Here is a 16,553-nt window from a genome sequence, read left to right on the forward strand (position 1 = left end):
AGACACATGAAAAGATGCTCAACATCACTCATCAGGGAAATACAAATCAAAACTACAGTGAGATATCACCTCAGACCTATTGGAATGACTAAAATCAAAAACAGAAGAAACAACAAGTATTGGCGAAGATGTGGAGAAAAGGAACCGTCTTGTATTGTTGGTGGGAATGCAAACTGGTGCAGCCGCTCTGGAAAACACTATGGAGTTTCCTCAAAAAGTTAAAAATTGAGTTACCCTATAATCTAGCAATTGCACTTTGGGGTATTTACTCAAAGAATACAAAAACATTAACTCAAAGGGATATATGCACCCCTATTTTTATTGCAGTATTAATGACAGCCAAATTATGGAAGCAGCCCAAATGTCCACAGATAGAGGAATGGATAAAGGTGTGGTGTATACACACAATGGAATATTACTCAGCCATAAAAAGGAATGAAATCTTGCCATTTGCAACAACATGGATGGAGCTAGAGAGTATAATGCTAAGTGAAATAAATCAGTCAGAGAAAGCCAAATAATACCTTATGATTGTACTCATATGTGGAATTTAAGAAATAAATGAACAAGGGCAAAAAGAGAGAAAGAGAGAGAAAAAACAAACAAGAAACAGACTCTAGAGAACAAATGAAAAGTTACCAGAGGGGAGGTGGGTGAAATAGGTGATGGGGGTTAAAGAGTACGCTTATCATGATGGGCACTGAGTGCTATGTAGAACTGTTGAATCACTATATTGTACACTAATATTATACTATAAGCTAACCATTCTGGAATTAAAAAACTTAATTAAAAATTTGTATCTTGATTTTCCATAATAATAGCTACTAAATAGCAGACACTTCTTATGTGTATACATATGTATATATATGTACATTATAATGTCTATAATTTAGAAGAAATTGGAAATACACATGGTTTGTTTCCTTTAATTTTTTTTTTAACATTTACTTATTTTTGAGAGACAGAAGCAGAGCATGAGCAGGGGAGGGAAAGAGAGAGAGACACAGAATCTGAAGGAGGCTCCAGGCTCTGAGCTGTTTGTTAGCACAGAGCCCGACGTGGGGCCCAAACTCACGAACCGCAAGACCATGACTTGAGCCAAAGTCAGACGCTCAACCCACTGAGCCACCCAGGAGCCCCTACTTTAAAAATAAAAAAAGTCAGGGGGCACCTGACTGTCTCAGTCAGTGGAGCATGCAACTCTTGATCTCAGGGTTGTGAGTGTGAGCCCCATGTGGCAGGTAGACATTACTTAAAAATAAAATCTTAAAAAAAAAATAGCCTATTACTTAAATTTGAAAAATCCTTATGTTAACTACAGGATGTTTTGCCACTTGCAGTTTCCCATCTTTTCTACCTGCCAAAGTACACAATAGCATTATAGTATACATTGTAGACTTATTATAAATCACAAGATAGGAAATCAAAGAGTACTCCTTCTCTTAGAAAGAACATTATCTTTGATCTGAATCTTGTTGACATTGGTATCATACAACAGAAGACACTAAATTTTATTCATTCTCATTGATGAAAGTGGCCAAAGTAGGGGTTTATCCTCCAAATAGAATAATTTCACTTATTTGAAACTTTGGAAATGACTGGGTGATCAGATAAATTTATTTGCAAAATAAGTCGTTCTCACAGGTTTACTTACATGATAGTCAGCTTCAGGAAGTTTAATACCAGGAAACAGATCACTAGTTATTCCATTAAATAAGGGGACATCATGTGATAGAAACTTCGGTTCATTTACATCCTTAATTGATCGAAGAAGCTAAAATCATCCAAATAGTGCAATAGAAATTAATTGTCCTTATTCCTCACCCTCCCCACCACCAAAAGTCGAAGTTCCTTTCACATTCTTCTATGGAATCCCCCTACTAAAACACCAACTTTATATTCATATAAAGTATAATGAATAACATAACCCCAAACTATTATTTCAACCTCACATAAAAAGGCTCAAAGCAGGGGCACCTGGGTAGCTCAGTCGGTTAAGTGTCCAACTTTGGGTCAGGTCATGATCTCACAGTCCATGAGTTCGAGCCTGCTCACAGTCCATGAGTTCGAGCCTGCGTCGGGCTCTGTGCTGACAGCTCAGAGCCTGGAGCCTGTTTCAGATTCTGTGTCTCTCTCTCTCTCTCTGACCCTCCCCCGTTCATGCTCTGTCTCTCTCTGTCTCAAAAATAAATATTTTTTTTTAAAAATTAAAAAAAAAAAGCTCAAAGCAACAACTTTCTTATTTGCCTATTTATAGCTCCAGATCAACCTTCCTAAAATCAAAACAAAACAAAACAAAAAAAGATCTTCTACTGAAGCTTTCACGGTGTATATATTTAATACTTACAAGTATATCTTCATTTTCATTTGGAAATTTTAGTTTAAGGTTTCCAGCAGCCACTAAAACCGCTTTTACTGCTCGCATTCCATAGTCGTAATGAAACTGTGAGGAGAGCTGCTCTGAGCAAAGCCTGTAGGTCATCACGATCTTCACGGACAGAGGTTTTGCATTCAAAAATCCATAGGAGTAGAGGGAGATTTCTGCTATGAGGGCATAGTTTGGAACCATCATAGCCACTGTTCTAAAAAGAACCTGAAGTATATAATGAACGAAATATATTATTTTTTAAAGGAAACCATTTTTTTAAAAGATGAGCACAAGCACCCCAACAGAATGCAGTGACATTCACATTTATTCCCCCAATGCAGCAAGATTTCACTATCTCTGTGGGTTTTTTTTTCTCAGTAGTGTTCTAATGGTTTCACATACTTTAATATGTGTTAGACACCCAAAAAATGTTTTTAGAGGTTTACCTTACAGCTATTGTAAGAGGCAAAGGGGAGATTTACAAATACATGTGGGAAAATCACACCATTTTGAGTGGCTTATGCTGTTATTTTTGATTAACAAATTTATATTCTTATAAAATATTACCTTAAGATTGTCTGGCAATTCAGAACGTCCTGCATAGCCAGGATTCATCGTGATAGCTACAAAACAGTTTGGATTGAGCTTAAGTTCTGTCCCTTCAAAAATAAACACATCCAGTTTCTGTTGAATGGCTCTCTGAATGCAAAGGATCTGTTGAGCTACCACTGACAACACTTCCAACTCAATTCGATTAAATTCATCAAAGCAAGCCCAAGCACCAGAAGAAGCCAATCCTTTAAAAAACTAAGGACAAGAAAAAAGGAGATGAGTTTTCATATGATGGGGCATCATCTGTTAAACAAATATTTAATCTTTTAAGTCAAAACTGAAAATGAAGACTAATAATCCCTTCGGATAAAAAGAATGTCTTATAGAGGACAGAGGGGTTTGTGGGAGGGGCGATGGGCTAAATGGGTAAGGAACTTTAAGGAAGACACTTGGGATGAGCACTGGGTGTTATACATAGAGGATGAATCACTAGAATCTACTCCTGAATTCATTGTTGTGCTATATGGTAACTTGGATGTAAATTTAAAAATTAATTAATTAATTATTTTTAAAAATTTACTGGTCACAATTTTTATTTTTCTAAAAATAAATAATTAATTAAACCCTTAAAAAAAAAAGAATGTGTTTACCTCTATAACTGAAGTTCAAGCAATGCATAAACCATATTCACATAATGTTTAAATGTTCAGATTATCCAGTTGGACATAGCTATAGATTTGTAACATTTAATATGAAACTTTACCTTTCCCATGGCTAGATAATCTAGCCCATCTGAACAGTTGAACACCACACATTGGACAGCAAGAGCTTTAGCCAAGTCCTTGGTAGTTTCAGTTTTTCCTGTGCCTGCTGGCCCCTCTGGAGCTCCTCCAAGGTTTAAATAGAAGGCACCTATCTGAAAAGGAACATACATTTTGAAAGAAATCCTTGCATAACTGGACAAAAGAAAATAACTATATAATAGACGATTGCTTAGAAAATGGATTGAATCTTATTTGTGTAGCTTCAAAGAGGCACTAACACAATCATACTGTTCAGTTAATTTTTACTATGCGATTTTTCAGCTGCATAAGGAAAAAGCAGTTCCAGAAAAAGTAAAAATGTATCAAAATCTCCTTGTATTATAGTATGTCATGGGTATCCCATTTGCCTTTAAAAACAAAAAGAATCTAGCCTTGAGGTATTAACATTTGGTCAGAAAGGTTTAACTAGAGATTGTTGTGGAGATCATTAATAACAATCTCCATGGCTAGCTGCCAAAAGTCAACACCTGAAAATGAGTGTTGTAAATGGGAGCCCATCAATTGGAAGAGACACAATACCTATCATGTAACTTTGTCTATAATTCACCCTGGCTATGGCATTTCACTCTTGGTATGTTCTCCATTTTCTCCATTCCTACAACACTGTTTTGTACTTCTCTTACCAGTAGGATCACTGTCTACCTTGCCTTACATTAATTTTGTATGTTGTTTTTTTTCTCCCAATTAGTCTTTAAGCCCCTTAAGACCAATATCAGCAGTAACTGAATTCTTCCTGAATTCTTCCCCAAAAGGACTAGAACAATGGTTGGAAATTTTTAGAAGCATATAAATTATAGTCAACTCCAACTATGGGGTTTATTTCAAGAAAACTAGTAAAAGAGTTTGTAAAATTTAACTCCTTTAAAAAAAAAATAGGGTTAAAGGACTAAAGCTGTACATATGAGGAGGTAAGGGATATGTGGGAACTCTCTGTACTTTCATTTGCTGTACTAATTTTGCTATGAAACTGAAACTTCTCTAAAAAGAAAGATCTATTAAAAAATAATTTAAGGGGCTCCTGGGTGTCTCGGTTGGTTAAGCATCTGAGTTTGGCTCAGGTCATGATCTCGCAGTCCATGAGTTCGAGCCCGACATCGGGCTCTGTGCTGATCACTCACAGCCTGGAGCCTGCTTCAGATTCTGTGTTTCCCTCTCTCTCTGCCCCTCCCCGGCTTGCACTCTCTCTCTCTCTCTCTCTCTCTCTCTCAAAAATAAACATTTTTTAAAAATTAATAATTTAATAATAAAATAAAATAAAATTTTTGATTAAATAAAGGCTATATCAATATTTTACCCACCTTAAGTTTGTAATAAATGCTATACCATTAACGCCCATTAACTTGATTGCTGGAAACCTCAGGTTTTTCCTTCATTATTTCAAGAAAATGCTTACAAATTTTTCAATGTCTAATGTTATATACAAGTTTAATGGGATTCTGATCTTACAACCGGAAGCTGTGAGCTTCCACAAATATTCACAGCTTCTGATTTCACCAAGGTCCCACATAGGACACAGAAGCTTGAGATTCATTTACACAACAAATATTTAGGGATTGACCATGTACCTGTTCACTACTAGAGTAGAAACCAAGACAGACATGGTCCCTGCCCTCAGGCAGCTTTCCAAGAAAATAATAGGTGGTTTGGTGAAATATTTTATCATAGCTGCATTGGCAGCCTTTACCAGCCATTGCCTCTATCTTCCAATTGCTGAATCAGCTACAAATAGCTCACAACTGTCCTTTTCTCCTGAAAATTGCCCTTGACTAATAGGAGCTACCTTATCAGCAAATACCTGAAAGCTTCCTCACCTGAAAGCTTTACCTTTCAAAGTAAACCTGTCAGTTTACCAGCAAAAAAAAAAAAAAAAAAAAAAAAAAAAATGGGTTTACATGGAAACAGCAGACAATTGCAATTCTTGACACACAAACTGCTGCAAAACCATAGGCAACTCTAGGAAACAGAGGAGAGGAATGCTCTTTTATAGAGGAAAGGGGGGCTTTGGGAGGGGCCACTATAAACAAGAAGTCCATTGGAGGAAACTGGGAGTTCCAAGTGTAGTGGCTTTTCATTGGCTGAGTTGTGACAGTTTCTCAATGGCTGGGATCTTGCCAGACAAGAACAAAATCCTTATTCCTACTGGGGTAATCAAGTACATGTTTCTTCCTGTCAGGAATGTAAAGTACATCTCTTCCTGTTGGTTTTGCAATTGATGATGAATGGTAGTAGGGCTTGAGAGCTTCTCCTTCATGGCCTCCCAACTCCATTTTAATGAGGTTTGCCTTTCTTAATTTTCATACCCCTAACCCCAGGGGTGACTGATAGCCAAGGGCCATAAGGAGATATAAAAGCCAGGCCCCTTGCCTTAAAGAGGGGTACCCCCATAATGCCATCCATGCTCCAAAGCTCCCCCTGAGATCAGGCTAAATCTGTACATCTGTTAAAACTACATCTTTACTTTTCCCTGTTTTCCTCACTTCCCTACAGGCTTTTACTGAAAGCATTCCCTAGTAAATCATTTACCCAAGAATCCCCCATTTCATCTCTGCTTCTAGAGAACTCAGTCAAAGATACTTTAATTTCACTTACTCAGCACAGGTGGATTGGTGTTTCTTGATGCTTCTCCTCAATTTCCAGGTAGGGTTGCCAGACTTAGCAAATAAAAATACAGAATTCCCAGTTAAATTTGAATTTCAGATAAACAATGAATAATTTTTTAGTGGAAGTATGTCCTGTATGATATTTGGAACACACTTATACTAAGAAATTATTTGAAATTCAAATTTACCTGAGAATCCTGTATTTTACACAGCAACCTTATTCCAAGGTGTTTGGGATTTTTTATAGTCCTAACTTCATCTTCCAAAGCTTCTCAACAAGCACAGACCTTATCACCACCCCCTACATTTCAGCTCTCTCCCTCCTATTCAACACACCTAACTCTTTAGGGGTGCCTGGGTAGCTCAGTCCGGTAAGCGTCCAACTTTGGCTCACGTCATGATCTTGCGGTTGGTGAACTTGAGCCCTGTGTCCGGCTCGGTGCTGACAGCTCAGAGCCTGGAGCCTGCCTAGGATTCTGTGTGTCCCCCCCACCCCCACCCCCACCCCCACCCCGCCCTCTCCGCTCCTTCCCCACTCATGCTGTGTCTCACTCTCAAAACTAAATAAACATTAAAAAAAAGCAGGGGGAGGGGAACGGGGGGCACCTGGATGGCTCAGTCGGTTAAGCTTCTGACTTCAGCTCAGGTCATGATCTCACGGTTCATGGGTTCAAGCCCCACGTCAGGCTCTGTGCTGACAGCTCAGAGCCTGGAGCCTGCTTCACATTCTGTGTCTCCCTCTCTCTGTGCCCCTCCCCTGCTCGCTCTCTCTCGCTCTCTCTCTCTCTCTCTCTCTCTCTCAAAAGTAAATAAAAATTAAAAAAAAAAAAAGAACTAACTTGGAGTTCTAAGGCCCAGATGGCCTTTATTCATCTTCCTGTCATGTCTCCCAGGAGTCTCACAAAAACCAAATCCATTCCCTGAAGCTCCAGTTTTCTCTTTAAATTTCTAATACCTTCTTTTTCTAATTATCCCGAATGGTAATGACTCATGATTTTCAAACATTAGAATCCAAACACTCTTGTATTCTACAAAAGCACCCAGAAGTAAATATTCATTGCTATAGTTTCACATAAAGGGAATTGGGATTAGGAAGGGATAACTCTATTCAACTATTACAGATAAAAGAATAAAATGAGGACAGCCATGTTAAATTTGGACAAGGAAACATGACACCACACCAAAAAGTAATCTTTAATGTATGAATTAAAATAATTTAAATGCATACCAATGTTCTGTAACACCTGTCAGTTAGAGGAGTAATGACAAGTCGAGGTGAATTACCAAGATATTCATAAGCATATTTTACATTGCAATTAATGATACGAACTCGAGCATTGTCATATTCCCAATAATATCGAAGCTGAGCAAGCCACTGAAAATCTGTATCATGTGAGACACCTAGAAAGAAGAAAGTAAAAGAGACAGTCCTGAAATGTAAAAACAATTTGAAAAATAGGTATTCTATCATTTTTTATAATAGCAAATATTAAAATAATTTGTTTTCCAGCTTATAGAAAAGATGACATAAAACAAATCTTGTGGGGAGAGGAAAAGATGTACAGTATAAATCTTTGTTTCTAGAAGCTATTAATATTTATCTTTAATATTAAAGAAAAGAGTCACATACCCATATCAATCATGTCCATGACCACGTCTCTAGCATGGACATCAATTGTAACCAAAGCCCCCAGAGTAGTCCTGGTCTGCTTCGACAGTTTTCCCCTTACCAGTGCTACAATATCATTCAGTTGATTCTGGAGTTCCTGATAGTACTTCTTTAATGCCTACAAAATAAAAAAGGAATTAAACTAATGGTATATAGTAGCTAAAACATGTATTTTATATACCCTTTTACAAAACAATTTTGACATCATAATATATTTCAATTCAGAAATTAATTACAGAACAGAGTGAGTTTGCCTAAGCTTCATAAAATACTAAGAACACATTTTCAAAGAATTGTAAATTTAATTTCTTAATGTTTATTTATTTATTTTGAGAGAAAGAGAGAGAGAGAGAGAGAGAGAGAGAGAGAGTGCACAAGCATGGGAGCACCAGAGAGAGAATTCCAAGCAGGCTTCTCACGGTCAGTGCAGAGCCTGGCGTGGGGCTTGAACTCAGGAACCATGAGGTCATGACCTGAGCTGAAATCAAGAGTTGGGTGCTTAACTGACTGAGCCACTCAGGCACCCCAAAGAATTGTATAATTTTAATGCTACCTGTACAAACTGGTGGGAAGACTGCCATTACAAAGAATAGATAAGCCAACTAAGAAACATAGCAGTAGAAAAGGATGTTATGTTAAAAAAAAAAAAAAAAGCTTTACCTCTGTCCCACCACTTATAACTTCTTGTGTCTCAGAAGTCCAGAACATTTGAGAAACACAAAGGACAACTTGTCCAGGCCACTCTAGAACCCAGTCTCTTCTTGCAGATTCTGGATAAGCCTGAATAATTAAAATGCATTCCTAACTTTAAAGATTATGGAAGGGGGGGGAAAGCTAAATGTCTGAAATATTTGGTACATTTCATAGGTTAAAATATCACATAGTCATGAAAACTTTTAGATGACTAAAAGAAAAATTGTTATTATGTTTTTTAATCATTTGTTTATTCATAAAAGAATGGGAAGATGAACACTAATATGTTAACAATCAGTTGTCTCTGGAAGAATTTATTGTTGATTCTTCTGGAAATTGATTTCTTTATGATTTTTATGTTGCTTTGCTATGAGAAGTTGTCAAGTTTTCTTTTTTTTTTTTTAATTTTTTTTTTCAACGTTTATGAAAAAACGAGCATGAACGGGGGAGGGGCAGAGAGAGAGGGAGACACAGAATCGGAAACAGGCTGCAGGCTCTGAGCCATCAGCCCAGAGCCTGACGCGGGGCTTGAACTCACGGACCGTGAGATCGTGACCTGGCTGAAGTCGGACGCTTAACCGACTGCGCCACCCAGGCGCCCCAAGAAGTTGTCAAGTTTTCTACATAGAATGCATACTACTCCTATTATAATGAAATATAAGGGTTTTATTAATCCATAAAAAATAAGTCTAATAGATTATATATATTGATGCCAGGTATAATTGAAAAGGAGACTATACAATCTAGTGGGAAACTGGATTAGTAGTTAGAACCCCTGTATGATTTATCCATAGCTTTTCTAAAAACTTACATGACTAGAGTTATATTTTGAACAATTATATATTTGTTGAATGATACATAATTTAACTATCTGTGCTTTTGAGTTCAAAGCATGCTCTCATTTCTCTTAATATTTTTATGTTCAAAATACATTAAAATGGATTTGGAGTGGGGCAGAGTTTAACCTTTAAAAACAATAACCTGCTTCATGTGATAACAGTAGATTCAAATTATAAACGGAAAAAATATAACTGCAGAACAAAATTTGAAGTTGATGCTAATGGAAACTATATTTAAAAAATGTTTTTAAATGTTTATTATTTTGAGAGAGAGAGACAGAGTGCAGGCAGGGGTGGGGCAGAGAGATACAGGGAGACACAGAATCCCAAGCAGGCTCCAGGCTCTGAACTGTCAGCACAGGGCCCAAAACAGGGCTCAAATCTACGAGCTGTGAGATTATGACCCGAGCTGAAGTAGGACGCCTAACCTATTGAGCCACCCAGACTCCCCAGAAACTATATTTTTAATACAATAACACCATCTTAGATAAAATGATGTTAAACATAAGGATAGAAACATATTATTACTTAAATGTGTTTTATTAGGAATGTTTAGAAATAAAAACAAATGACAAGTCTCAAAGAATGTATGAGCTATTGCCAGATACATAGAAAAAATATTTCTGTACTAATAAAGAAAATACTTTCATGGATAATGTTGATTTTTTTTCCTATGTGTTTTAATCTGTTTGGGATCACAAATGGAAAAGGGGGAGAAAAAGTCAAGATTTATCTTCAGGAACCCTGAAGCTGAATACAATAGCCATTGTAGTAAGATGAGCATTATAGGATGAAGGAAAATGGATACCTCACTCATATAAAGTGAGTCGCTGGATTATAAAGCTGCAATGCCTTTTAAAATAACTTTTTTGGGGGGTGCCTGGGTGGCTCAGTCAGTTAAGCATCCGACTTTGGCTCAGGTCATGATCTCATGGTTCGTGGGTTTGAGCACTGCATCAGGTCCTGTGCTGACAGCTCAGAGCCTGGAGCCTGCTTTGGATTCTGTCTCCCTCTCTCTGCTCCTCCCCTGCTCATGCTGTGTCTCTCTCTCTCCTTCAAAAATAAATAAAAACATTTAAAAAAATTTTTATATAACTTCTTTTTTTAACTACATAACTGTTCCTTTGTGGTCCTAAAGACAGAAATATACTGAATTTTATTATTCAATATTAATAGTAGATTAGGTTAATTGGATTAGCATAAGTAAGCTACATGTAGCGCTCAGGTGTTACATTTTTTTCAAATATTATATACCCTCTTTTAATGTTTGTTCATCTCACTTCCAGTTTCTAAGCAATTGTTAAGGTGTAAACAGCAGTAGACCATTCATCTAATACCCCCATCTGAGGTTCTTTTTGATTCCAGGGGCTGTATACAGACTACCTAGATGTTCTCCTACTTTCTCTTTATCTGGTGAATTCCTACTTTGGGTCTCACTTTCAATTTCACTTCCTCCAAGAACCTATCACTAGAAACGTCCCCCTCTCCACATTCTAAATTATATATACCTTGCCTATTCTTTCTCATAACACCTATTGTCTTTTGTAGCACTTAATTATATACTGTTATCAATTCTTAACTAATATCATTATCTTAATAATGTTAGAAACAAAGAGTAAAAAATAATGGTTTTACACAGTAAGAACTGTAAGTGTTAATTTACCAGCACACATTCAAAACCTCCTACAAAGAAAGCATTCACAGAATATATGGTGTACATTAAATCTCAGGAAACATACCAGCCTGGCTGCAGCGATCACATCGTGAATACTCCGGAGCATTAAATCTTCCACTTGAATGAGCCACTTTTCCACAGCACCTCGCGCTGCAGACGTGGAAATAAGTGCAATCAGTTCCACTCGCTCCCCTTCAGAGCTATACATGGCCTTAATGTCCAAATTGGGAAGGAATTCCAGTTTAGCAATGCCCTCAAAGCATTTTTTTAAATGAGGCTGAACTCTTAGTGGGTCTTTGGTCTCTGACAAAATCTCTAACATTTCATCATTAGATAAGAAGAAAAAACTAGAGAAAAACATGCAAATGCAAATGCTTTAGTTATAATTAATTCATCACATATCAGAAAATAATTTTAATTACAGCACAATTAAATATCCATCATACCGAGGGAAGAAAAGCCGTTTTTTTTCAAGATATGCATTGAGCCCTTTCATAATTTTCTCCAAAAGTTCATTGCAGTTCTGCAATTTTTCCAATAAACCTGTTAAAGAAGTAGCAGCAAGGACCTAAAAGATACACATTTGTTCAGGTCAGCACTTACATACCAGATATAATTATAAGACCTATGCATTAATCTATAGTATATGTCAAAAATGTAGAAATGTCAAAAGGCTTAAGAAAATTGTAAATTTTTTGTAATGTAAAACTATTATAATTCAATAAATCATAAATATTCTTATCCAAGGACGCAAGTTACAAATGAGAAGTTATGACTCTCATGCACATTTTCATTTCTCCTATATTGTTCTGAATGATGTGGGAAAAGTCTGTTAGGATGGTGTGTGGTTTAATTTTTACATTTATAACCATCAACTATAAACTTAACAATCTACAGTATGAGTTGGCAAATTGTATCCCATGGGCTACATCCAACCTGCTGCCAGTGTCTTTCTTTCTTTCTTTTTTTTTTTCAGCTTTATAAGGTATAATTGACAAATAAAAATTTTATATAGTTAAGGTATACAACTTGATGTTTTGATATATGAATACACTATGCTGCCAGTTTTTGTACGACCTGTGAACTAAGAATTATTTTTATACTTTTAAAAGATTGAAAGAATTGGGACACCTGGGTGGCTCAGTTGGTTAAGTGTCCGACTTCAGCTCAGGTCATGATCTCACAGTTTGAGCTTGAGACCTGCATCGGGCTCTGTGCTGACAGCTCAGAGACTGGAGCCTGCTTCGGATTCTGTGTCTCTCTCTGTCTCTGCCCCTCGCCTGTTCACACTCTGTCTCTCTCTCTCTCTCTCTCTCTCTCTCAAAAATAAATGAACATTGGGGCGCCTGGGTGGTGCAGTCGGTTAAGCGTCCGACTTAGCCAGGTCACGATCTCGCGGTCCCTGAGTTCGAGCCCCGCGTCGGCTCTGGGCTGATGGCTCAGAGCCTGGAGCCTGTTTCCGATTCTGTGTCTCCCTCTCTCTCTGCCCCTCCTCCATTCATGCTCTGTCTCTCTCTGTCCCAAAAATAAATAAAAAAACGTTGAAAAAAAATTTTTTTAAATAAAAAAAAAATAAATGAACATTAAAAAAACCTTTTTTTAAGGTTGAAAGAGGGGCACTGGGTGGCTCAGGTGGTTAAACACCTGACTTTGGCTCAGGTCATGATCTCACCGCTTGTGAGTTCGAGCCCCGCATCGGGCTCTGTGCTGAAAGCTCAGAGCCCGGAGCCTGCTTCCAGTTCTGTGTCTCCCTATCTCTCTGTCCCTCTCCCACTCATGCTCTGTCTCTTTCTCTCAAAAATAAACAAACATTAAAAAATGTTTTAAAATTTAAAAAATTTTGAAAGAATTAAGAGAAAAATCATATTTCATGGCATGTGAAAATGTCACTGTCCAGAAACAGTTGACTGTAGCACAGACACATCCATTCAGTTACATACGGTCTCAGGCTGCTTTCTCCCTACTACAATGGCAGAGTTGAGTACTTGCAAAAAAGACTGCCTGTCTCACAAAGTCTAAAATATTTATCATCTGGTCCACTGCAGAAAAAATATACTGACTTCTGGTCTATAACAAATCATGTTTCACAAAGGTTCTAAAGTCAATGTGTAAGACAAAATCCTCAAAACTCATAAATTTCAGTGTACTATTGACTCTCAAGAAGTCCAGCATGGCTAATTTTCACCCAGCATTGAAACAAATTGTTATTTCTTAAGTTGAATGCCAGATTAAAAAAGTGGATGCTTATCTATGGACTATGTATACTATGTGCATGAAAAATACATAGTCTGTCTTTCAACATGAGAATCACACTCAGCAAGGTGCTATAGTTACCAGGAGAGACACATAGCAAGTGAGGTCAACTGAGAGAACTGAAAAAATTTTTTTAATTAAAAAAAAAGTATTTTAAATTTTTTTTTTCAACGTTTATTTATTTTTGGGACAGAGAGAGACAGAGCATGAACGGGGGAGGGGCAGAGAGAGAGGGAGACACAGAATCAGAAACAGGCTCCAGGCTCCCAGGCATCAGCCCAGAGCCTGACACGGGGCTCGAACTCACGGACCGTGAGATCGTGACCTGGCTGAAGTCGGACGCTTAACCGACTGCGCCACCCAGGCGCCCCTAAAAAAAAAAAGTATTTTAGAGAGAGAGTGCGTGAGCAGGGGAGAGGGGCGGAAGCAGAGACATAGGAATCTTAAGCAGGCTCCCTGCAGCATAGAAACCAACACGGGGCTTGATTCCACGATCCTGGGATCTCGACCTGAGCTGACAGCAAGAATTGGACATTTGGGACACCTGCATGGCTCAGTCGGTTAAGCTTCCAACTTTGGCTCAAGTCATGACCTCATGGTTGAGTTTGAGCCCCACATCAGGCTCACTGCTCACAGCTCAGAGCCTGCATCAGATCCTCTGTCCCCCTGCCCCTGCCCCTTCCCTGCTCACAACACCTTTCTTTCTGTCTCTCTTTCTCTCTCAAAACTGAATAAACATTAAAAAAAAAAAAGTCGGACAGATGTTCAGCCAACCAAGCCACCCAGGCATCCCAAAATTGCAGATTCTTTATTCCTATCACTCCCAAGAATATAGAGTCATTAAGTGGAATATCAGGTGAATCACCTATACTCATTCTCTATCTCTCTCTGTCCCTGCTACTCCTTTCTCTCTCTATCTTATTTCATTTTACAAGAGAAGAACAGCAGTCAGTATGTGCCATAGTCAAGTGAGTTAAATGTACATTTGTGAGTCCGCTCCACTATTAGAGTTACAAGTAGTTTATTATAAGAATTGAAAAGTAAAATTATTTTAATGCTTTGTGCTTTCTTATATTTTTCTGAACTTTCCAGTTTGTATTCAAAGAGCAGGTTTTGTTTTTGTAATCAGAAAAAAAAAAAACAACAAAAACAAATGCTTTCTTTAATAGCCAAAATGAAAGGTCCTCTTTATTTGTAAGAGAGAAAACAAACACTTCACCTTGGGATCTTTTTTACAAAACTTCATGATATCTCTCCAATGTCTGTCTACTGTCTGAAACTGACGCCCTTCTTCTGGCATCTGTTGCATGATATCCTCAGAACAAAAAATGGGCTCCAAGTACAGCCACTGAGCTTGTACTTTTAACCATTCATCAATCGTTTCTTGTATTCGAATCAAACGGTCTTCCCAGGCCTTAATGAAAAGCACACTGTACTAAATTCCAATCATTAAAGAAAACCCATAAATTACAACAAGGAATATTTACTTAAAATTCACTGTTATTTAAAAATAATAAATAAATAAATAAATAAATAAATAAATAAATAAATAAAATTCACTGTTATTTTTAAATCAATGCAAAACAGCTCAATGTCACTTATGGGAATCACATGGACTTAGAAAAACTCTAGGGAGTCCAAAGTTTTCCTAAATCATTGGAACTCACCATCGGAAATGACTGCAGTTACTTACACTAAACTCCTAATCTCTAGGGAATCATCCCAAGTCTGAAAAGCATCCAGTAGTAGCCTGCTGTATACCAGTGGTTATCAACCTAGTGACTATTTCACCCTCCACCTCAAGGGACATTTGACAATGTCTAGAGACATTTACATTTGTCACAACTGTTGAAGTGAGGGTGCTACTCATATCTTGTGGGTGCTAATGTTTCAGATCTGTTCTATATGGTTCCACATTAATTTTTAAATATCCGTTCCTATATTTCACCCAAAGCTATCCACAAACTGACTTATTTCCACAGTAATATATATGTAATAAGATTACAGTTTTTGGGTGTTTTTTTTTTTTTTTTTAAGTAGCCTCCATACCCAGCATAGAGCCCAACACAGCACTTGAACTCACAACCCTGAGATCAAGACTGGAGCTGAGAGATCCAGCCGGACGCTTAACTGATTGAGCCACCTGGGCACCCCAAGCTTATAGCTTTTATAAATAACCGGAAACTATCATATTTGACATACCTTGATCTCTTTTTCAAATGGTTTGATGAAAGGTGAGCCTCTCATTGTCTGAGTTTTTATAATTTGATCATCAAGGAGAGTCTGAATCTCATCTACTGAAGAAAGAATAGAGACTCCAGTATCACGATATGGAGTTATATGAAAAGCAATATCAGCCCAGGTTCCTATCATTGTATGCATGGCTTTCTCTAGTGAAAATTCCTAAAAGGGAGAAAAGAAAGAATAAGTTAGTGAAGGAAGGTCTTATCTACTGTACCAACTTTTCCCTGGTGAATCCAGTAATGAGTGCATTACACAGTAATTCTTTTTTTTTTTAATTTTTTTAATGTTTTATTTATTTTTTGAGAGCGAGAGACAGAGTGTGAGTGGGGAAAGGGCAGAAACAGAAGGAGACACAGGATTCAAAGCAGGCTCCAGGCTCTGAGCTGTCAGCACAGAGCCCGATGCAGGGCTCGAACCCACGAACTGTGAGATCATGACCTGAGCCAAAGTCTGACGCTTAACCGATGAGCCACCCAGGCACCCCTACACATAATTCTCTTAACATAATCTGTGGCGACACTGTAACTGTCTTTAGGTTTAAAAAGATTTCTTAAACAATTAAAAAATTCCTAAGAATAATATAGTAGTTTTGCAGATAAACATAAGGGAAGGGAAACAAAAATAATATAAAAACAGGGAGGGGGACAAAACATAAGAGACTTATAAATATGGAGCACAAACTGAGGGTTACTGGAGGAGTTATGGGAGGGGGGGATGGGCTAAATGGGTAAGGGGCACTAAGGAATCTACTCCTGAAATCATTGTATGCTAACTATATCACTATATGCTAACTAATTTGGATGTAAATTTAAAAAAATAAAAATAAAATTAAAAAA

At 37.5% G+C, this 16,553-nt stretch overlaps 1 protein-coding gene across 21 annotated transcripts in view; it reads right to left on the minus strand.

Annotated features, from left to right (window-relative positions):
* DNAH12 (dynein axonemal heavy chain 12) overlaps positions 1–16,553 on the minus strand; it is a 221,014-nt gene that overhangs the window by 145,932 nt on the left and 58,529 nt on the right. For 16 of the 21 annotated variants that reach the window (XM_045051717.1, XM_045051716.1, XM_045051715.1 and 13 more), the window contains 11 exons: positions 15,676–15,876; positions 14,693–14,887; positions 11,667–11,788; positions 11,285–11,567; positions 8,674–8,793; positions 7,975–8,131; positions 7,573–7,745; positions 3,684–3,836; positions 2,936–3,175; positions 2,348–2,593; positions 1,655–1,774 (listed from right to left, as the gene is read on the minus strand). In XM_045051717.1, coding sequence (XP_044907652.1) covers positions 1,655–1,774; positions 2,348–2,593; positions 2,936–3,175; positions 3,684–3,836; positions 7,573–7,745; positions 7,975–8,131; positions 8,674–8,793; positions 11,285–11,567; positions 11,667–11,788; positions 14,693–14,887; positions 15,676–15,876 — 2,010 coding nt within the window. Of the gene's footprint in view, positions 1–1,654; positions 1,775–2,347; positions 2,594–2,935; positions 3,176–3,683; positions 3,837–5,687; positions 6,396–7,572; positions 7,746–7,974; positions 8,132–8,673; positions 8,794–11,284; positions 11,568–11,666; positions 11,789–14,692; positions 14,888–15,675; positions 15,877–16,553 lie in introns of those variants that run through there. The other 5 variants (XM_045051722.1, XM_045051719.1, XM_045051731.1 and 2 more) reach the window with 5 other exon arrangements.

The sequence above is a fragment of the Felis catus genome, chromosome A2 (genome assembly GCF_018350175.1).
Source record: "Felis catus isolate Fca126 chromosome A2, F.catus_Fca126_mat1.0, whole genome shotgun sequence".
NCBI lineage: Eukaryota > Metazoa > Chordata > Mammalia > Carnivora > Felidae > Felis > Felis catus.